Source organism: Ochotona princeps, chromosome 19 (assembly GCF_030435755.1).
Source record: "Ochotona princeps isolate mOchPri1 chromosome 19, mOchPri1.hap1, whole genome shotgun sequence".
In the NCBI taxonomy this organism is placed as follows: domain Eukaryota; kingdom Metazoa; phylum Chordata; class Mammalia; order Lagomorpha; family Ochotonidae; genus Ochotona; species Ochotona princeps.
Genome location: NC_080850.1, coordinates 40,184,830 through 40,207,602, shown reverse-complemented (window position 1 = coordinate 40,207,602; position 22,773 = coordinate 40,184,830). Strand labels below are relative to the sequence as shown.

The following is a 22,773-nucleotide window of genomic DNA, read 5'->3' as shown; positions in this document are numbered from 1 at the left end:
TAGGCTTTTAAAAAATTTATTTGAAAAGCAGAGTTACAGAGAGATCTTCCATCTGTTGGTTTATTCCCCAAAGGCTTACAGTGACTGAAGCTGGGCCAGGCTGAAGCCAAGAGCCAGGAGCTTCATCTGGGTTTCTTACATGGGTCATCCTTTGCTGCATTTTAGGGTACATTAGCAAGGAGATGGATCTGAAGCAGAGCAGTTGGTAAATGAACTGACACTTCTACGGGATGTTGGCGTAACAGACAGTAGCTTAACTTGCTGTGCTATGCTGATCTAAGAACCTGTTTAATGCATTTAAAAACAAAAGCAAAGTAACTGTTAGCTTTGTTTAATGTGCACTGAGTGCTGGGTTCATGCTTCCTAAAACATCCCTCTGAGGCAGATAGAATTATGCTTATTGCTTAGATAAGGACACTTATGAGGACATATGGATAAGGAGACTGACACAGTAGTGACATTTCCAGTATGACCAGTTGCTCATGTACCCATGTGATCTGAATGCACAGGAGACTCTGTTATCACCCCTTCCATTCTGGCTGAAAACAGGTGAATTAAATCTACATCAAACTCCCAGAGGTACTCTGATGTACGATATCATTAGGCAGCTTCTTTGTGAAACGTGTTCTGACCTATAGGATGAGTTTTAATACTCATTACTCATGTAGAGTTATATTATCTGCATTTAGTTCAGATAATGTTTAAGAAAATGTTATGAACAATGTGAAATCCTTGGGCTGGTGCAGTGGCATATCAGATTAATCCTCCACCCTACCCTATGGGTGCTGCTTTGTGTCCTGGCTGCTTCATTGGGCCAGCTCCCTGCTTATGTGTCCTGTCAAAGTAGTGGAGGTTTGCTCAAGTCCTTGGGTCCCTGCACCCACGTGGGAGACCTAGAAAAAGCTCCTGGCTCCTGACTCCTGGCTTTGGATTGGTTCAACTTTGACCATTAAAATCATGTGGGGAGTTAACTAGCAGATGGAAGCTCTCTCCCTGTAATTCTGCCTTTCAAATAAAATAAATTAACTTCTTTCAAAATGTGAAATCCTTGCATGTAAACTTTTACTAACTTAAAGAGAGAGTTGTTCTTATTTATTTGAGAAGTAGGAGTATGTGCACGCATACACACACACACACACACCCCTTCCATCTTTTAGTTCACTCCACAGAGACCTGCAACAGCTGGGACTGGGCAGGAACAACACCAGTAGATCCATTCAGCTCCTGCCTGGGTAACAGGGATCCAGGTATTTGAGCTGTCACCCCCATAGTGTGCCTTAGCAGGAAGTTGGATTGGGCACAAAATGGAGCTCAAACTCAAACCTAAGGACTCTGATATGCGAGGAAAGCATCTTAACTACTGTGCTTGTTTTGATTTTAATAATATTTGTGGTGTCTGGTATTTAGTTCAAAAGCACTCAAGTATTCTACTGTAGCTATAACACAGCATAAATAATAAGCCCTAAGATTCTAATGAAATTAGAAGTAATTTCATGACAGTTCTTTATTAAGCATATCAACTGACTTGTCCACACTTAAACTGTACATTGTGAATCACTCATTTCTCTGTTTTGTGTTTAACTGTGACTAGACTCAAGCCCTTCTTTCTAGTCACGTAAAATATGTTGTTTTGCACACTCCTCTAAGCAGAAGAGAGTGTCCCTGAATTAATGAAATCCATCCTTTTTCAGATTCTAGATTTATAATACATGTAGCTATTCAAAATTTGAAATTCAGTGAATTTTAAATGTGGAAATATTTTATATAAAAATACATTTTTGATTTTTGTCTTGGTACAGTAAGCCATACATCCCAGATAATGCTAACTACTCTTCAGTATTTGTTAAATGTCAGCTTTGGCTGCCTGAGTGTGCATGGGTATGTGCCTATTCAGAACTGTACTTTGATTTTAATAATTACTGATTGACTGGCTATACTTATAAACCCAAAATTTTGTTTCATAAACAAATTCACCTTACAGATAATTCAATCATCAATTTAACAAATTTTAACAAAGCATTGAGACCTTTCACAAAATTTTTAAGTTAGATTAATTTATTTTTATTGGAAATGCAGGTCAGATTTACTGGGAAGAGAGACAGAAAGATCTCCCATCCACTGGTTTACTTCCTAAATGATTTCAGTGGCTGGAGCTGGGCCGATCCAAAACCAAGAACCAGGAGTTTTTTCCAGATCTCCTATGTGGGTGCAGGGTCTCAAGGCTTTAGACTATCCTCTACTGTTTTCCCAGGCCATGAACAGGAAACTTGGTGAGAAGTAGAACAGCTCAGACATGAACTGGCACCCATAAGGGATCCTGGCCCTTGCAAGGTGAAGATTTAGCCACTGAGTCATCATGCCAGACCTTTCATAAATGTTTTGCAACCTTAATTACCTTCAGTGTCATTACAAAATTGTTGATTAATTGGGTGGTTTGATGGGTAGAGGGAAATAATAGAGAAACAAGAGAGCTTTCATCTGCGCTTGCTCCCTAAACACCCACACTTGTTGGGGCTGGGCCAGGCTCCATGTCGTGTAAGCATTGTCACTGCCTCCCAGCCCCAGAGTCAGGAACCAGGTCAGCTCTTGAGCCCAGAAGCTCCCACATGGACTTAGAGTCTTTCATCCTGTAACATATTCTCATAAATATTATAGATATCTGAAGACAAAAGACATGACAACTGTAGATTTTGATTCTCCTACATGTTTATGTATGTGATTCACAGTCTTCGGAAGTCTGAGATATTTCTCTCTCCAAAGCAATAATCATCTCATCTCGTATTTTAGCTTAATTTTTAAGTGTAATTCTGATGCTCTCTCTTCAATTTGCTGACTTCCTCCCCCCAGTACTTATTTTGTGTTATTTTGGTAAAAACTAGGTGGCAGTAAGTTTAGCACTCTATTTTTAAGCATTCATTTCAGTATGTGGAATGTGTTCACCCTATTGTGGAATAGGTCTCGAGAAACTGTCCTCATGCATAACTAAACACCTTACTCCTGTCCTTTCTCCTGCCTTAACACTTTCCTGTGTTCTGATTCTTTGATTATATCTGGTTTTAATAGGTTTCCTTGGATGACTATTCTATTGAACTTAGCTCAAGCCTTGGAGGTTCATCTGTGTTGTAACATGTAACAGGATTTTCATTTCTAAGAGCTGCATAGTGTTCCCTTACAGTGAATACTCGAGAACATGATGCTTTTTGGAGCATGCTGAGCTGTTGCTTGTGCTTAATGGTACATCTTTAACTCAGATTTCAGACATTCTATTTCTTAGCATTAATTTCAATATAGTTGAATCTGTTTAATCTATCAAGATATATAAATGTAATTCTGTTGGCCTCATTAGGTTGATAGCTAAAATAATCATGTATTCTTCCTATTTAAATATTTACTTTTAAGGCAAAACACTCCTGTAAATGATAGAATAATGTGTGCTTGCTTTTGCAAAGCACATGGCTGTGTGATTTTTTTTTAAAGATTTTCTTTATATATTTGAAAGGTGGTTAGAGAGAGAGCATAGAGAGAAAAAGCGAGAGAGTTCTTTATCTGCTGACTTATTCCCAAATAGCTACAATGATTGGAACTGGGTCAAACTGTAGCTGGGATCCTGGAGCTGCATCCAAGTCTCCCGTGTAAATAGCCAAGGCCCTAGCAAGGACCACCCTCTGCTTTTATCTCCTCCCCGTCCTTATCATGTATGCTGCTTTGTTACAAGTACAGCACCGAAACCCCTTCAAAAGAGACATGAATTTATTGTAGCATTATAAAATTACTAATTTTCTACATTAAAGTCATCTTGGTTTTTAGACTATGTAAATAATTGGAAAACAGATGAGCAAAAAAGGGCAAAACCATCGCTTACAGTTCAACCATTTTGATATATATATTTTTCCAGATATCTTCCCATTTCTTTAAATGCAGATAAACATTTAGACATATGCAATGCATAGATTTTTTAAAACTGTGGTGTTTCTTTGCATATATTCTGTGTGTATTTACTTGGGAATAATTAAATTTACATGTCATTTTATGGCTGAATTTGGCAATATTGGAATGCACTGGCCCATATCCTTTTGTCAGACACTTAACTCATTTGATGGCTACAGTGAGCATCATTGTTTTCTATCTCCACATGTGTAAATTATTTGTGAAGTAAATTACTTTAAGTTTAATTTTGGGATAAAAGATGCATATTGTGTCATTTGGTATGAGCAGCAGGCAGAAGAGGTTGGGGAAGACAATCCTAGCTATCTCCTTAGGTGGCTCCTGGAAGGGATGCTATATTTTTTCTCTCCTATCCTATTGATCAAAACTAGGAACAGGAGCTTGTGAAGCTGCAGGAGCATCTATAACCATGCCTATTTCTGTGGATATTCTGAGTCACATAGCCACATTTTAATGTTTTGCATACAAATTGCCAGACTATTGTCCAGAGTCTATATTCTCCTACTTAGCCATGGTGTAGAGTAGACAAATACTCATTATCCCCAATCCTTGCCAACATCAGGTAGCACTACTGCTTTCAACTTGTTGGGCAAGCAAAGCAGTACCTGGCTTCATTTAGCTTCTTCTTGATTTCTTGCCATGCTGTTCTCTTTAAAATTTCATTTCTATTAGCATTTCATATTTTGGCTTAGAGCACAAGAGCAGGGTGGGAAAGTGAGACTATATTATTCTCCAGAAAACCACAGAAATTCTTACTAGAAATAACCGTCATCAGTGGAGAAAGTAAGAGAAACAGACTGATCTGGGAACTTGATGTCCCAAGAATCAAACTGTAAGAGGTCCAAGGACTTCCAAGCCCCTTATCCTCACCTGCTTCACATGGTCCCATTCTGTTACCTCACCCAACATTCCAATGGGCCAACTTTCCCAAGACCTCAACTGTGTATAGCTACAAGGTGGTTTGAGGCTGGGACAGGCCCTGATCACCTTCCACTTGCCCTGGCCTGAGCACTGTGGAAGGGAAGAATCTCTAGCTCCGTGCTGTGAAGGGAGTTCTTGGCAGCTGTAATGGGAATGCACTGGCCCATGAAGAGAGTTGAGACTCGTGATCCCCATAGCCCTGTAGCTCTTTCAGGAAACTTGGAGCAAAAAAACCTTTGAAGTTGCCCTAGGGATCTCCAATATTATTGCAACATCACAACTCCAGGAAAATGTGTTTGGAGATGCTCACAACTCATTTCCAAACACATACTTGGGAGCTGACTGCTTACCAAGTTGGAGGTTGCCTAGAGATGTGGTTACATCAGGGCTTGGACAAGTACACAGGAAAAGCAGCAGTGTGCTTGCAGAAGGCAGCAAGCAGCAGAGTGGGAAGCTGCCAACTTCCCCTCCATGGGGAGCGCTGTAAACCCAGAGACAAGGCTGGCCATACATCCACAGCTGAATCTCCTTGGCCTCCCTGTGGCTGAGGGAAAAGATAGCAGAATTACAGAAGGACAGAGGGAGCAGCTGGGGGTCCCTACTCTGGTCCAGCTCCTGCTTTCTCTGTGTCTTGTCCACTGCTGATGCTGCTGCAAAGGGAGGGACCATTCTGGTGACCATTGCCTTCATTTTCCTTACCAATTTTTGTTAGACGGTGAAAGTCAAATGTGAACTCCAGGTTAAAGCAATCATGAAGGCATTTGGAGAGTGTGGCTTGTAACGGAGACGGAGGGAGGAGGGTTGGAGCCTGGGTTATCCACGCTGTTGCCTTTCAGGCAAGCTCTGATGGTGAGAGATCAGTTCCCATGGATGTGCCCTGCATGGCTTTGGCAGCCGTTAAGAGAACTTGGGAACTGTAAATGAGAAGCCGTGACTCCCACACACTGAACTCTATATGATTGTCCCTTCTTAGCAGAGGAGTGTGACAATTGATTAACAGAGCAGGGAATAAATATTCACAGCTGATTTTTGATTAGGCCAGCTTTATATAAAACTGTACTGGCTGCAGACGAACAGGGAGCTGAACTGTGGCACAGGCTTAAACAGGAAACAGTTCTACACATGAACTCTACTCTTGTTTCAATGCTGTGTTTCAGAAATTTGTTGATTTTATTTTTAAAAATTCTTTATTTTACTTGAAAGTAAGAATTACAGAGAGACAAAAAAGATAAACATACACACACAGAGAAGGATTTTCCTTCTGCTCGTTCACTCCCGAAATGGCAGCCATGGCCAGAACTGGGCCAGTCTGAAGGTTGGAACCAGGAGTGCCATCTGGGTCTCCAGTGTGAGTGCTGGGACCCAAAGACTTGGATCATTCTCCACCACTTTCCCAAACCATGAGCAGGGAGCTGGATCAGCAATGGAGCAGCCAGGACTCAAGCTGACACCGATATGGGATGACGGCACTACAGGCAGAGGATTTGTTTGCTATGTCACCACGCCAGTCGCAGCAGTGGGTATTAAACTAATTTTTTTAAAAAATCAAAACCTTAAAAATACCTACAGTCCACTTGCCCAGGACTCGCTTTTTCTTCTAAAAAAAGAAACCACACCTTTTGAGTGATATGTTTGGGGACCAAATCAGTCCGTTTTCCATACAACCCTTACACTGTCCTCACATTTCATCTTTGGGTTTTAGATTTGACTGCAGTTAACAATAAGCTTGCCTTTATGGAAAGTGGGTACTGTTCCTTGGAAGTGGCTGCCTAGGATTTTGAAGTTGGGCATGCAGGGAGCAGAGTTACCCCAGTGCTGATTTCTGCCTTCTGCGTGGGAAGCGTGTGCTCGTTTGCCACCCCTGTAACAGACTGTTGAGTGTGCCTTGCTCTTCTGGAGTCCTGGAGAGGTACCTCCTACTGTACCTGTGTCATCATCCTTTATTTGAGATGTCCAGTGTTGTCTTCTGCTTTTGTCCCAGGGGAAAAAATCAGCTTTCTATTTGTGAGCTGTTTCTTTTTGCCATGCTAACTCAGGATCATCTTGTCAGCACTTTTGCATAGAGGATTGGAAAAGGGTATTCGATGATCACAGTCCACCTCAATGCTAGCCACAGGAAGATCCAATTAGCAGAACAGTTGATGAACTTGAGCAAACTGACCAACTGGTCAAGGCTTTAGCGAAAAAGTATTGCCAAAGGTGTTTTCTCCCAGTCCCGCCTTGGCAATGATGCAAGGACACAATTCATTCTCTACCCCAGCATTGCGTCATTTCGTCTTTTCCTGCTGACAAGTTTTAGATGAGATTTTTTTCAGGGTGCAAAGAACTGAAACACAAGGTGAGATTTGGTGATTCAGCCCTTGGTGCAGGCCTGTTTAAGGGGCAACTGGCAGGTCTCAATGAGAAAGATAAGAAGAGGAAGAACACCTGCCTTTGAAGCTTAAGGAAACTGGGGTCTCTTTTGATTCTCACAGGTTTGTTTAGTAATAAAGTTGTGATCTTGTCAAATATTCCCAAAAAGCCTTATCCTGCAAACTGTCTTAGACTGATGCTTTTGAACAGAGGTAAAAGTGAAAAAATCCTATTAGGCTAGGCAAAGGGCCCCTGAATGGGCCAGAGTCAGACAGAATGTTCCTGGGAACACCTACCCATGATGCCCTTCCTGCTACAGGCAGGGGATTTTTTTCACGTTTCCATAGGGACCCAGTACTCTGTTGCTATGGAGTCTGACTTGGTTCACTGGAACGTACCAGCAAACACGGGGAAAGACCCTTTGTCCACACACTGTACCAGCTGAAATTTCAGTTTTCCCACACAGCTACTGGAACTGAAATTTCTGTTTTCCATTTATGGACATGAGTGTCTGCTACCAGCAAAGTAGAAAATCCAGCAAATAATGCAGAAAGCTTTCGGTGTATATTGATGGCTAATGCTTGTAGGCTACTTAGTATTTTATATGTAGAAACTGCATGAATTCAAGATAGCTTCACCCTAAGCAGATGGAAATCGTGCCACATTGTAAGTTTTGCTTAAGAAAGCCCAGTTTCCCAGTTTCACAGGAAAAAAAGGCCAAGGGGAAACAAAGGAAAAATCCTTCTCTTATCTCTAGAAAATGGGTTTCTGAAATTGCAGTCTCCGCAGGACAGATAGATTTTTTTTCAGTCCTCATAATTTATGCAGTCGTCTTGCAGGGATAGATAATAGCTAATATAAAACCCAGAACTTAGAAACCGTTTTTATTGTACTGTGATTTGAGTCTTTTAAAGGCAGAGTGATTTAAAAATAATGGAAAAAACACATTTTGATGTAAGTGACCAATCACAAAGCATGGACATGTAATGGCAACAATTGTACTTTTTCAGCCTGGAATAGGAACTGTCAGCATTTTTTTTTAAAGATGTATTCATTTTATTACAGCCAGATATACACAGAGGAGGAGAGACAGAGAGGAAGTTCTTCCGTCCGATGATTCACTCCCCATGTGAGCCGCAACGGGCCGATGCGCGCCGATCCGAAGCCGGGAACCTGGAACCTCTTCCGGGTCTCCCACGCGGGTGCAGTGTCCCAATGCATTGGGCCGTCCTCAACTGCTTTCCCAGGCCACAAGCAGGGAGCTGGATGGGAAGTGGAGCTGCCGGGATTAGAACCGGCGCCCATATGGGATCCCGGGGCTTTCAAGGCGAGGACTTTAGCTGCTAGGCCACGCCGCCGGGCCCTGAACTGTCAGCATTTTTACAAATTATGCGATGGTAAAGCCGAGGATGCCCATCTGGTCCACCCACGGAGATGCTCCCTGGAAAGAGATACATGTGTGGACAGCATCAGTGCTGCACTGCCACTGTTCTTTCCTTCAGCTGTGTACTAACTGAAGTTCCAGACTTATTTTCTTTCTCCTTGATAAATAATTCGAAGGTAGGGTTGTGGGGAATCAGAGTTCCAAAAATATTGCCATAGAGAAGAGCAGACTTGTTTATTGGGCTGAGGAAGGCAGCATCATTGCAAGGTAGGTCCCTGCTGTCAGCTGAGTGGCAAAGGTAATTATGAATTTAAGGATATGCCAGCCGAACTAATGTACGTTTAAGCTTAAATATAGCAACTAAGTTAATACGTTGTATGTAGTGTAGAACCGAGGTATGTGGAAGAAAATCATCACCTTGAATGAAACCTGCTTGTAGATCAAGGGAGGAGAATGAATTTCCAGAAACTTGGATCTTGGGCATTCTCTGTTGCTGTGTGCACCTTGTGTGAGCTATGAAAACTTAACCTGCGGGATTCATTGTTAAAGTGCCAAGTTATTTTAAGATGTGCCATGTACTAGAAGATTTGAAAATTTGAAGATTTTGTCACTTTTTAAAGACTCTGGAAATACCTACAGTGAAGACCTGTCTCAAACATCTTTTACCATGGAATTCCTTACCTGACTTTGGTCTGTCACTTCCAAAGATAAGGGACTGAACAGGTCTCAGAATCTACTTATTTTGAAATCTCTACTTTAAGGCACCCAGGTTTTTTTTTTCTTCTCTAAGATTTATTTTATCTATTTGAAAGGCAGAGTTATGGAGAGAGGAACCCAGGAGCCAGGACCTTCCTCCAGATCTCCAACATGGGTACAGGGTTCCAAAATGCTTGTTCTACCTTCTTGCTGTTTTCCCAGGCATATTAACAGGGATCTGACTTGTAAGTAGAGCAGCCAGAACACAAACTGAAACCCATATGGGATACTTGTATTTTGCAATACCCTCAGTTTTAGTTATAGTTATTTTTAATTATAATTATTTACACTTACTTGGAGACTCTTTGTATCTTTGATAGTTTTCAGAATGAATGCAGTTTCTATTCTAGCAATTCAAGAAAAAGCGAGTTTTAGGACAGCATCTGCTGGGCCTTGCGTCTGAATTCTGAATTCTTATTGACAAACAGTATTAACCAACAGTTGGTTACCCAAGTAAAGTTGTCAAGCAGCATGCACATAATGTGATTCTTGATATAAAACCTAAAAATTGCTAAATTTGGCAGTTTATACAGGATCAAAAGCTAATGTAAAAGAAAAGAACAGTCGAGTTTGAAATGGGACATATCAAGGAACTTGAAAGCCCTATCTTCTGTATTCTTGCAGGACTTTCTCTGGTGTTTTTGTAATGAAGGTTAGTGGTCCATGTCAGGCAGAAAGCTAGCAGGCACAGTGATTGGATGTGTAATTGTGTTTTGTTTCTTCCATATAGTGGTTTATAGTTTAACAACTTTCTAAAAAGATTTATTTGTTTTTATTGGAAAGTCAGATATACAAAGAGGAGGAGAGACAGAGAGAAAGATCTTGCTTCTGCTGATTCACTCCCCAAGTAGCTGTAATGGCTGGAGCTGAGCCAATCCGAAGTCAGGAGCCTGGAGCTTATTCTGGTTCTCCCATGCAGGTGCAGGGTTCCAAAGGTTTGGGCCATCTCCCAGGCCACAAGCAGAGAGCTGGATGGGGAAGTGGGGCCACTGGGACATGAACTGGTGCTTATATGGAATCCTGGAGGATGTAAGGCAAGGACTTTAGCCACTAGCCTACTGCACCGGGCCCAATATTTTAACAGCTTTTGACATAAACCTTGGGACTTTTATCTTCTGTGGAAAAATCAGGCAGTTGGCAGCATTGGCTCAACACTCTTATAGGGCAGTGGGAAACTCAAGGACAGCTGCCAGTTTAGATGAATGCTGAGCTGTCTCCCATCCTACTTGATTTTCTGTCTGGCTCATGACTAGGTTTAGATTCATGTTCCCTGTGCTTTTGTAGCCATTGTAGTAACAAGTACTGCTGCTGCCCTTCTCTGTAACCCCCCTCCCCACTCTCCCACCTCATCCCACCTGCCCCTTTTTGCAGAAATTCTAGTGCTAAGTTTACATTTTGGCTAAAGGCTTCAACGCATAAATGCAAAGGCTCCAGACAAGCACAGAATCTTAGCTGTTACTGTGAGTCATTGACCTTTGTCTAGGAGGAGTGCATTAATTCCGAAGCTGATCTGGGCAAGGAAGGAGAGGGAGCAGGAGTGCACTGGAGTGCAAGAGGCACTGTCCAGAGACTGCCACCCAAGAGCCAGGACGGCACAGACACCCACCAGGAGCGCCACCACCCTCCCCACTTCCCCTGGGAGGAGTGTCTTAAAAGCTGCATTAACATGCGAGTGAGATGCGGGGGGGGGGGGGGGGGAATAACTGAAAGTGAAGCTTCTGGAAGCAAGTGTCAGCAAGATGAAATAGGGCCGACCCGCAGGAAATGCCATGGGGTGGAAAATTCACTTTGGGGAAGGGTATTTATGCAGAGATTCCATAGCTCTGCAGAGAGTGGAACAAGCAAGTGAAAATGCCATTCTAAAAACAGAAGAACCTGGTATGGCCCTTCCTGTCAAGTCCTCAAGCTCACTTTGTGCAAACAGACATGACAGGAACGGCAGGGACTAATTCGTCCCAAATGAAGATACCTTCCTTCTGTTTTCTTTTTCTTTCCCTCACTCAAATGTGTGCTGACATTTAAAAATCCTTCCTATATTGGATCAATTTGTAGTTCTATAATCAGAGCTGTTGCAGGCTGAATTGTTAGGAATTTGTACTTAGGAAAGCTAGAGTTTGATCCAGTGCTTATTAGCATTTTGAAAGCGTGGTCCATTAGGATCATGCTACTTACATTACTTAAATCTGATTCAGCCTGAAGAGACACAATGTAAGAGTTGTGGCCAAAATAGATAATGCCGATCCAAGTGTGGAATTAAGCTAAAAACTCTTTCCATTTTCAAATAAATGAATAGGATTATGTGCTCCACAGATGGTGTTTCAGTTCCCTCTGAGGGATCCGCTACAATAGTCTATTTCAATGCAAGGTGTAGATTTTTTTTTTTTTCTGGGTAAGTCATTTACGGAGGAAAAGCTCAGACAAGCATTGCATCATGGATTTTGAGTGTTAGCACTTCCTCAAATCAATATTCATTGGAAAAATCTAAAGTCAGCACCACAAAAGCATTCAAAAACCCCACTCAACAAGCACCATAGACTCTTAGTAAAATTGCAGTGTTTATGCTATTTTAGAATTTGTGTGTTCTTTCATCTTTTGCCTTCTTGTGTAGAGAGAGAAGGCCCTTTGCTGCTATGTGGAAGTTTTCACATGCTCTTCTTTTTAAAAGAGCTTTACTGGGATTCAATCAACAGAAAATGAACTACTCATACTTACATGTATAATGCAATACTATTGCATGATTTCCTTCTCTCAGTCATGACTGGAAGCCACATGTTTTCTCACAGTCCGTTTGTAATTCCTCCCATCCACTCCTGGCCACGCCCCTAATGTTCAGTCGATGTTCTGTTGCCTCTATATTGATTTCTATTGCCTAGCACTTCATGTAAATGGGAATTTTGAATATGTTCTCTTTTTTTAATTGGAAAGTCAGATATACAGAGAGGAGAAGAGACAGAGAGGAAGATCTTTTGGCTGTTGATTCACTCTCCAAGCGGCTGCAGCAACTAGAGCCGAAGCCAGGAGTCTGGAGCCTCTTCTGGGTCTCCCAAGTGGGTGCAGGGTCCCAAATCTTTGGGCCGTCCCCAACTGCTTTCCCAGGCCACAAGCAGGGAGTTGGATGGGAAGCAGGCAGCCAGGATTAGAACCGGTGCCCATATGGCATCCCGGCACGTTCAAGGCAAGGACTTTAGCCACTAGACTATTGCGCCAGGCCTGAGTATGTTCTCTTTGAGAGTCTCATCTCTTTCACTTGGCACAGGTATTTTAAGATTCATCTTCAGGCATTTTTAAAAATTTCTTTACAATGGATGTATTCAAAATTTTTCCTTTTAGCTTTTAAAAAATATGTTGAGTGCTTTGTTGTTATTTGCAGTCATCTATAGAACTGCAGAATTTCTTTCTCTTGTCTAACAATATCTTACTACCTCTCAATTGTTCTCTACCCCTCCCTCTTCCTCCAGCCTCTGGTAACTGCCATTCTATTCACAATGTCTACAAACTCAGCTTTTTAAGATTCTCTATGTAGATAAGATTGTAGGGCAGCTGTCTCTCTGTGCCTGGCATTTTTTCACATAACTTAATGATCTCCATTTCACAGATGACAGGATTTTGTCCCTTTTTTGGCTGAATAATATTCCATTTTGTGTGTGTACCACATTTCTTTAGCCATTCAGTTGGTCAAGTTGATTGGTGATTTTGTTCTATTCTCTTTTAAATTTATGTTCACAATAAAAAACGGTTAGTTTGTAGGACACAAGTCTTTCATAACTTTGGTCAAATAAATCCATAAAAGCATTTTTATGCTGTTATGATTTTTTGTAAGATTGATTTATTTTTCTTGAAAGTCAGAATTAGAGAAAGAGAGAGAAATTACATCTACTGATTCACCCCCGAATGATCTCAATGGCCAGAGCTTGAATGATCCCAAGCTTCCAGCCAGGAGCTTCTTTTGGGTCTCCCACATGGGTACTCAAGCCAAGAACTTGAGGCATCTTCTGTTTCCCGGGGACGTTAGCAGAAGTGGAGCAGCTGGGACTTGAGTCATTGCTCATATGGAATGCCAGTACCACTGTCAGGATTAGCATGCTATACCACTGCACTACTCCCCCCCCACCCCCCGCCTTTTAAGTATTTTATTGAGAGGGAAACAAGGAGAAAAGACAGGAGACAGAGAGACAGAGTTCTCCGATTGCTCATTCTGACCAGAACTGGGCCAGGCTGAAGCTGGGTGCTGGAAACTCAATCCACGTTTCCTACCTTGATAGCAGTGACCCAGTTACCTGTGCCATCCCTCACTTGTTGCTCCCCAGAGTGGATGTTAGCAGAAGGCTGGATCCAGGAGTGGAGGTGGGACTGGAGCCCAAACGTTCCAGCATGAGTTATAGACAACCAAATGGCATCTTGCTAGCTAAGTCAAATGCCTGTCCCTTGTAAATGGTGTTTAAAAGTAGAATTTCTAAGTATTTGATGCCAGTGTAAAGGAATATAATTGAGTTTTTGTATACTGATTTTCACCTGCATGTTTCTTAAACTCTTATATTATTTTTAGTAACTGTTCTGTAGATCCCTTCACATATTGTGCATATAAGCATATCTCCATAGTCTTCAGAGTAGAGCAGTTCGACTTCTTTCCCAGGCTGGATAAGCTTTCTTTTTCTTACCTTGTTAGTTCACCAGAATCTTTAGCATAGTATTGAGTAGAAAAGGTAAGAGCAGATATTCTTGTTTTGCTCCTAATCCTAAATGAACTCATTCATTCTTTTCTGCATAATGTTAGTAGTAGATTTTTCACATTTTCTCTTTGTTAGATTGGAGAAATTGGTATTCTGCTGTTGTTGAGTAGGCTATTCTATAAACATCAGGTCAGTTGGGTTGATAGTGATGTTCAACTCTGATGTGTCCTTTCTGATTTTTTTCTAATTCTGTTGTTGATATTGATTATTCAAATCTCTCACCTTCATTGTTTCTGCTTCTCCATGGAATTTTTGCAACTGTTGTCACATGCATAAAGAATTAGTATTATGCCATAAATACTTTATCATCATGAATTGACCATCATCTCTGATAACAGTCTTTGTTCTAAACTCTCTGTGGGAGTGGATATTGTGGTACGGTGGGTTCAACTCCCCGTTGGAGTATCAACATCCCATATTGAAGTGCCGTTTGGAGTCTTACCTACTTTGCTTCCAAGCTAGATTCCTGGTGATGTAGCAGATGATGGCCCAAATACTTGAGTCCTTGCTACCCACACAAAGACCCAGAAGGAGATCCAGGTTTCCGTCTTTATCATGGTCCAGCCCTGGCTGTGGCAGGCATTAAGGGAATGAACCAGTAGATGAAAGGTCTCTTTGTCGGCCTTTCCCTCTCTTCTCTGTTACTCTGACTTTCAAAAAAAACTTCATTATTAGCATGGTTACTTCTGTTTTCTCTTGTTGAGTGTTAGCACAAGTTACCTGTCAAAATCTTTTATTTGCATTTTTATGTTTAGAATATATTTGTTATAAGCAGCATATAGGTTCCAATGTCCATTGGCTGACATTGTAGACCTCAAGTCTCCATTCACCCAGATTTTTGCTATCATCATTTGGCTGGAGTAGTTGTCCAATTTTTTCTGTTCTTCTGCTACAGTGCCCAATGGGCTGCCATATTCTCCATGTGCCTCATGGTCTGTGTCTGCTGCTCCGCCTTTTTCAACTTGCAGATTGGCCCAAGGATCCAAGCCAGGCGACCCAAGCCCTGCCAGATCCCCTGCCCATGGGGCTCATGAACCCAGCACCCACTACACAGGTGGGCCCCAGCACCCAGGGCAGGCAACCTGAGCCCTGCCGGTTCCCCCGCCTCTCACAGAGGTGTATAGCAATGACTCCAAATCAATTTTGGAATATGTTCACTATCTCAAAAGAACCCATGACTCATTAGCTATTCTTCCACACTCTCCACAATTGCTGCCAGCCCTACAATCAACTTTCATGTATTTACAGTTGCTTATTGAGTATTTTATGCAAATGGAATTTTCCAGTGTGCTGCCGCACTATTTTGTTCATGATACAGCTTTCAGTCCTGCTTCCTGCTATATGTTTATTGGGTTGGTGGACTTAATATGACATCCTCTGCACTGAGTTCTACTCTGTCACCCTTGTTTTTACCATCCTAACTAGCAATGTGCCAGGTACATCAATAGACATATTGAAAGAAGAGGTACTTTCATTCCATATTTTTCAAATAGATATAATAGAGTAGGCTGCAGAGTAGTGTTTGGAAATCTGAGAATAAAATCATTCCTGGCTGCACTGAACTCTTGCAACAGCAACTAGATTTTTTTTATTATTATTTAGTATTATTGGAAAGCCAGAGATACAGAGAGGAGAGACAGAGAGGAAGATCCTCTATCCGATGGTTCACTCCCCAAGTGAGCCGCAACGGCCGGTGCTATGCCGATCCGAAGCCGGGAACCTGGAACCCCTTCCAGGCCTCCCACGCGGGTGTAGGGTCCCAAAGCTTTGGGCCGTCCTCAACTGCTTTCCCAGGCCACAAGCAGAGAGCTGGATGGGAAGTGGAGCTGCCGGGATTAGAACCGGTGCCCATACGGGATCCCGGGGCGTTCAAGGTGAGGACTTTAGCTGCTAGGCCACACCGCCGGGCCCAACAGCAATTAGATTTCATAGACTTGGCATAGGGGCTGGCATGTGACATGGTGGGTAAAGTCACACCTGGATACCAGTTAGAGTCCTGGCTCTTCCACTTCTGATCCAGGTCCCAGCTCAAACACCTGGGAAAGCAAGGCTGGTCCAATTGTTTGAAGCCCTACGACCCATGTGGAAAATCTGGAAGAAGCTCTTGACTCCTAGATTCAGACCAACCTAGCTCTTGCCACTGTGGCCTTTAGGGCGTGATCCAGCAGAAAGGAAATTCTCTTTCTCTCTCCCTCTGTGTGTGTGTATTTCTTCCTGTGTAATTCCACCTTTCAAATAAATAAATATATATACACATATATTTAACATAAAAGGACTTGGCATGTACATAGGCTCACACAGAAATATAGGGAGGATGAGAAAGTTTTCCTTGAAACTGAACTTTCTGGTTTCTCCCTGCTCTCCCTTTGATTGTTCAGACTCCTAACCAAGTAGTACACCTGCTTTAGTATCTGACCCAGCCACACCACTGTTATCCTTTCTGTACCTGTTCTCCAAAGACTTATTTAAATACCTATTACAAGGTGTGGTCTAGTGAGATGAACCAGGGAATACTGGAACATTTTATTCCATTTTTCTGGTCTGTTTCCTTGTCTGAAAAATGCAGTAATCATATTAAGTAAAGGAACATTTAACTCCATCATTCCACGCTAGTCTGTTGCAATGCACACAATAAAATGACAAAATAAGATTGTGACTTGTGTTTTTAGTCATAATGTTAGGATAAAAGGAACTGCTGAGGGAGGATGAATTAACTGGAAAGGTTGTGTTTCTGTGCTATTTTTAAGATGCGCTTTGATCATAGAAACATTTTCCAAATTGATTTCAATGAATTTATTAGCTTGTATGCTCTAAAGACGATAGTTATGTGCTGTGTTTAGAGATATAATTGGTTTATAAAGGACTCTGTTGTGTGCCTACTCTTCCATTCACTTTATGCCATCCTAAGGTAAAAAATCCAAAGGAAAATATATATGGAGAAAACAATTGAACATAATTATTAAAAGTATTGAAGTCCAGTATTAAAACCAGCCAAGCATTTCCGCGTGAAAGGAATGAGCCCAAGGCATTGATAATGGGATTTAAATGGGTTTAGGAACTAAGGTTGAAATAGGAGCCTAATTAGAGAAGCTCTCAGGGTCACCATGTCAATCCTCACCTGTCCATCAGACAGACAGCCTGTCCAGAGCTTTCACTTCAAAGACATGGTCTGTTCTTCTCATCAGTGTCTCCTACCTCCCAGTTCTGGAAGGAGAAGTTGCTGTGGGTGACCCTCGCAGCTGGACGCCTCTGCAGCACTGTCCTACACATGGGTTGAGATTCAGCCTCTCTCTGGCCTCTAAATAAGGCTTCTGAAACTCAAACTATGGCATTTCATTATTTTTCTCAAAGGAATTTGGAAAAAGGAAATCATGGTAGATATACCATCTTTGCTGAGGCTTTGTTGTAGTTGACCATTTAAACAGCAAAAAAGGGCCCAGCGCAGTAGCCTAGTGGCTAAAGTCCTTGCCTTGAATACACCAGAATCCCATATGGGTGCCGATTCTAATCCCGGCAGCCCTGCTTCCCATCCAGCTCCCTGCTTGTGGCCTGGGAAAGCAGTTGAGGACTGCCCAAAGATTTGGGACCCTGTGCCCACTTGGGAGACCCAGAAGAGGCTCCAGGCTCCTGGTTTCAAATTGGTGCAGCTCCAACCATTGCGACCACTTGGGGAGTGAATCATCAGACGGAAGATCTTCCTGTCTCTCCTCTCTGTATATCTGACAATAAATTTTAAAAAAATCAATAAAAAAATAAAAATATCAATAAAAAAATAAATGAATCTTTTTTTAAAAAAAAGCAAAAGAAAATATGCCAAAAGGGGAGAAAATGACCATCTCTTGCCTTTGATGGGAGAGCTACACTTGTAATGGGTCCTTTGATTGTTCTTGAGCTTCAAGGTGTTGAATACTTATTAAGGCAGATCTCTGCCCCTTGTTCTTCTCTATTTCCCCGTGGAATCTTCTAATTCTACGAATTCCTGTATTTGATCTTTTGTTGCCCATGTGAGGTTTGTTAGTCATCAGAGCAGGTGGCGTCTGAAGCTGAATGAGGGAAGATGTGGTTGAGCCAGGGGTGTAGCTCAGCAGGTGTCCTGCATGTGATCCTAGCCAAAAGGCTGAGACATGATCAGCAGGTGTCCTAAAGGGTGTCTGTCACCACATTCAGGCCCACTGGTGTTCCTCCCACTTGGTGACTTGGGAAAGTGGTAAGCAGACTTCCTTGGTCTACTCTGTTCTTTGTCATGTGCCTTTCCTTCTACTAATCTTATCAGCACTTGAGCACAGGGCTGATGTTGAGTAGGAATAGTTCCAAGTTGGTGAGAAAATGCGTGGATCTGAGATGGTATGTGTGCAACAGAATATGATGCTGTGTGAAGACTGCATGCCATGGAAGTGGAGTTTTGTGTTCTTTCATTTTAGAATCCAGCAGCCTGACCTTACTTCCCGTAAGTGAGATCGTTATTTGACTTCAGGCTTCAACGCACAGAGGTGATTCCATTGGCTTTAGTTTAATTAAGCAAAAAATCATTGGGAAGGCAGATTCCCCTTTCCAATTTCTAATTAACTTACAGGCAAATTTGTTTGCAACTATTGGCTTATACTCATTTTTCCCCTGGACTTTGGCCTATGGTCACTCAAGGGTTTTTTTGTTTTATTTGTTTGTGTTTTTTAAATCTAGATTTTTAAAATTACTGTCATTTTGTTTCATTTAATAGAATTTATTGCATTTTGGGGACTCATTTAATACAACGCAAAGTTTGCACCATCAGGAATCAAATGTGAAACATTGTGTGCTATTATTTGCAGTGTTGAAGCATTCTAAACAGGTCTCCTTTGATTCCCCCCCCCCCCAAAAAAAAAAAACCCGATGTATTTATCTATCTAGGGAGTAAACAAAATAAGAGCAGCATGACGGTGAATTGGGACCCCAACACTTGCATTTCTGACTCAGAATTTTCTGGAGCATGTTTCTATTGTGCATTTGTTTATTTTGAACGAATATGATCTTGGTGTTGGAGGAAAGGTACCCCGCCTGCTTGTTCATTCTCTCCTTCTTCCCTGGTTTTCTCACATAACACAGAGGATATCATCTGAAGTTATCTTGGGGTTCATAGCCCACATAAGTGCTGATAACACCCCACAAAAAAAGTAGTCTGTGGTGACAGAGAGGATAGGCAAGCAGTGATAAGGAAGGTGGGTAGTGAGGACATGAAAGGAGTGAAAAAGAAAGGCGGAGAAGTAAAGCAAGACCTACTTGCAGACTCTGCCCAGCATGGTCCTCACCTCACCAGCCCTGTCCAGGTCAGATGAAGCCCCAGGAGGTTCTGAAGGAATCCAGCTTCCCAGGAAGGCAGAGATTTTCAGATTCTCAAAGAGCAGGATGCATTCTTTTGCTAAGTGCAGGCATAAATGGATGCCTAAGGTACCTGAGCAAACAAAAAAGCATTTTATTACTATGTGCTTGCCTAAGATGTTAATGTGTGAAATAATTCTTTAGTATAAAATAAATTGGCAAAAACTCAGATGGGAGACACACACACACACACCAATATCAAAATTTGAGAATATGGGTGATACATCTTTTCCAGAAGCCATCCTATCCAGATTATTTTGTATTGTTATTATTATTAAAGATTTATTCTACTTATTGGAAGTCAAGATTAGAGACAGAAGAGAGATTTTTTTTCTTCTGTTGATTCACTCCCCAAATGGCTGCCGGGACTGAGCCAAGCCTGAGCCAGGAACATCTGTCTCCCATTTGGGTACAGAGACTCAAGCACTGCGCTATCTTCCTGGGCTCTTCCAGGTGTATTAGCAGGGAGCTGGACTGGCAGGTGGCTGTTGCAATGCTGGCATCTCAGGGTATGGCCCTACTTGCTATTCCACAAAGCTGCCCCACCCCCGTATTTTTGTTAGAGACAGAAAAAAAAAAAACCACCTCTTCTTTCAAATTGGAAATAAATGGTACCTAATTTTTAAACTTCTAGAGATATGCAAATAGAATTTTATTGTTTCAATGTCTTGTAGGAGGGAAAGTTTACAAAGGTGGGGCTGCAGGGTGATTACAAATTGTCTGTGGCAAGCACAGCTGCCATCGGTATGGGCCAATATCGTCATGTCTCCTGCTAGGTTTATAGTGGCTGCCACACTCTCTGTAAGGTATTGAGTCTGTGTGGTGCATATACTACCACATAGTCCGGTGTGCTACCACATGCAAAGCATGCCCTGAGTGGTCAGACTCAAGCCTTCTGTCACATTACATTGTACAGCATTAGACTACAGTATTTTTCTGACTTTAGATTTGTGTATGTCTGAATGATTAAGAGGGAACAGTGCAGAGCTATGACCTTACAAAGGAAAGGCACATAGAGATGGAAGAAGACTGTGAACCCTTGAGTTCCACACATATCTGCTTAACTCAGCATCGTAAGTCAACATACTGCAGGGACAGTGTGTTAGTGTGTAACAGGCGGGTTCTGCTTTTAATCACAACTAAATATGTTATTATATGAATCAAATATTATGAGGTTGCTAAGCACTGCCTTGGAGCTCTGGTGCCAGAAAACTGTGCCCTGGCCCAGGGTCCCAAGTTAACCAGGCCTGGCATCCTTCACCCAATTGCCTGGGTTCTACAAAATTACTCTGCTGACAGCAGGTAAGCCTGTAATTCCTGAAACGGATGGCCTCTTTATTCTCTCTTGGTGTCTTCTATCAGATATTTCTTTTTTAAAATCAGATTTATACTTTTCAATGTAGCGATTCCTAACTAATTCTCAGGATGAAGACCTATGACCTTAGTTTAGTCCCAAGATCTCTACTTTTCCTGTTGCCCCAAACAATATCCATATATAGAACTTGACATTTCCATTTTCCCTCTTGCTTGATGTTGCTTTCTTATCACATAAAGCATCTTTCCCTTCTATCTCTTCATGTGTAAGACTGAGAGCTTAGAAGTGATCATCATTGTTGGTCCAGTTATTCATATACACCACACTTAACATTTCTTTGTATACACAGCTACACTGTGTATACACTGGTGGCTATGTTGTATAAAAATATTTTAATGACATGGAGCTATTTTTCTTACGGAGTAGAAAAGCAGTTTTTAAATAATTATGATTATGGGATTTTTAAAGAAGAAAAACATATAAGAGAAAATCCTGCAGGGCTCTATATGCATAAAAATGTTATTAGTTTGTGGAACGGGAAGTGAGGCTGAATTTATTCATTGTTATTTCATTTGTTTTGGATGGTAAACTTCTGTGTTACTTTTGTAATAAGGCGTAACTTAATACGCTGTTTATCTGAAGCACAAGTGACCTTAAGATACCCTAGATTGTGAAGTAGTTGAATCCAAAATTCTTCCAGAGTGCCCTCATACTTTCTCAGATGTGCAGGTCTCTTAGAGAATATTTAGCCAACAGATGTGGCACCAAGATGGAAGAAAATGCTGGTGTTTAGCAGAGTCTAGGTTTTGATGTCCCTTTCCATAGCCAACTGAATGTTGACTTTGGAACTCATCAGACTATGTGTTCGCTCATGTTTGTAGAGATGTCCCCTTGGCAGCAAGGGTTGAGTCGACCCTGAGAGCCCTGACAGTAAGGGAACTGAGGCTGTGTATTCCCCCAAAGACCAGGCCTGACATTTAAAAATATATTCTCCCTAGGAGAGAGTGTGTATAATTCTGCTGTGTCATAATTGTGAAACACACTTTTACAAAGAAGTGTGTTGTTTCCGGGGTATGTGTTACAGTAAAGGGAATTGCTTTTCTCACTCTGGAATCCTGGTTTCTTACTGTATGATTTTTTCCACAAATGTTCCTCCCTAAACAAAGAGGATATATTTGGAACTCATTGATAATTTTTTAATGTGTATTTGGCAGTTATTCTTGAAACTTCTTTCCTAATTTAGCATGAAGTAGAATTAACTAGTATTAAATAGACGAAATGAAGGAATTTACTTGGAGATATCAAAATGAGGAGAATTGTTTGGTTATGCAGGAGGCTGGGAGAGGTGGAGGAATGGATTGTAGGGAATTATCGGGCATGCATGTTGTTTTTAAGTGACACTTGAGACCGGGATGTACAACAGCTGTGTTGTTAGCTTTTTTTTTTTGTTATGCCAACTTTCTTTATTTGATTGATTTTCTCTCTGACAGCTCACTGTGCTGATAAATGTGTCCATGGTCGCTGCATTGCTCCAAACACCTGTCAGTGTGAGCCCGGCTGGGGTGGCACCAACTGCTCCAGTGGTAAGTCTCCACCTGCTGTTGTCTGTCCAGGGATGTTTTGCCTGATGGGCCCACTTGTCTACAGATTACCCTGAGCCACAATTTCCTTCTTCATCCAGAGCATGATGCGGATTCGAGTCCAGTGTGTTCACAGAGTTCCTTTTAAACCTCTGCATGTCTTTTATACAGAACTGGTGTTAATTGAGTATAAAAAAAGAATTCCTGGAAGAAAGGAAATTTTAGTATTCTGGTAACCATATTGTGTTGAATATGATTGCATTTTTCCAGACGAGGATCCAGAATTGAGTCTCCTTACAACAGGAAGGCAGTTACAGTAACATAACCATTGTATTCAAACTTCTTGTACTTGTTGATTTATCTTCCATACTTTCTTGATGATAAAAAAAATTACCTCCTGTTTTAAACTCAGAAGTAAAAGCAGTATTTTGAATA

General features: G+C 41.6%; 1 protein-coding gene across 2 annotated transcripts in view; it reads left to right on the top strand.

Moving 5' to 3' along the window:
• The window catches only part of MEGF10 (multiple EGF like domains 10), a 204,900-nt gene that overhangs the window by 106,937 nt on the left and 75,190 nt on the right, over nt 1-22,773 (top strand). For both annotated transcript variants that reach the window (XM_058677551.1, XM_058677552.1), the window contains exon 5: nt 22,249-22,341. In XM_058677551.1, the coding sequence (XP_058533534.1) occupies nt 22,249-22,341 (93 nt within the window). The remainder of the gene's footprint in view (nt 1-22,248; nt 22,342-22,773) is intronic.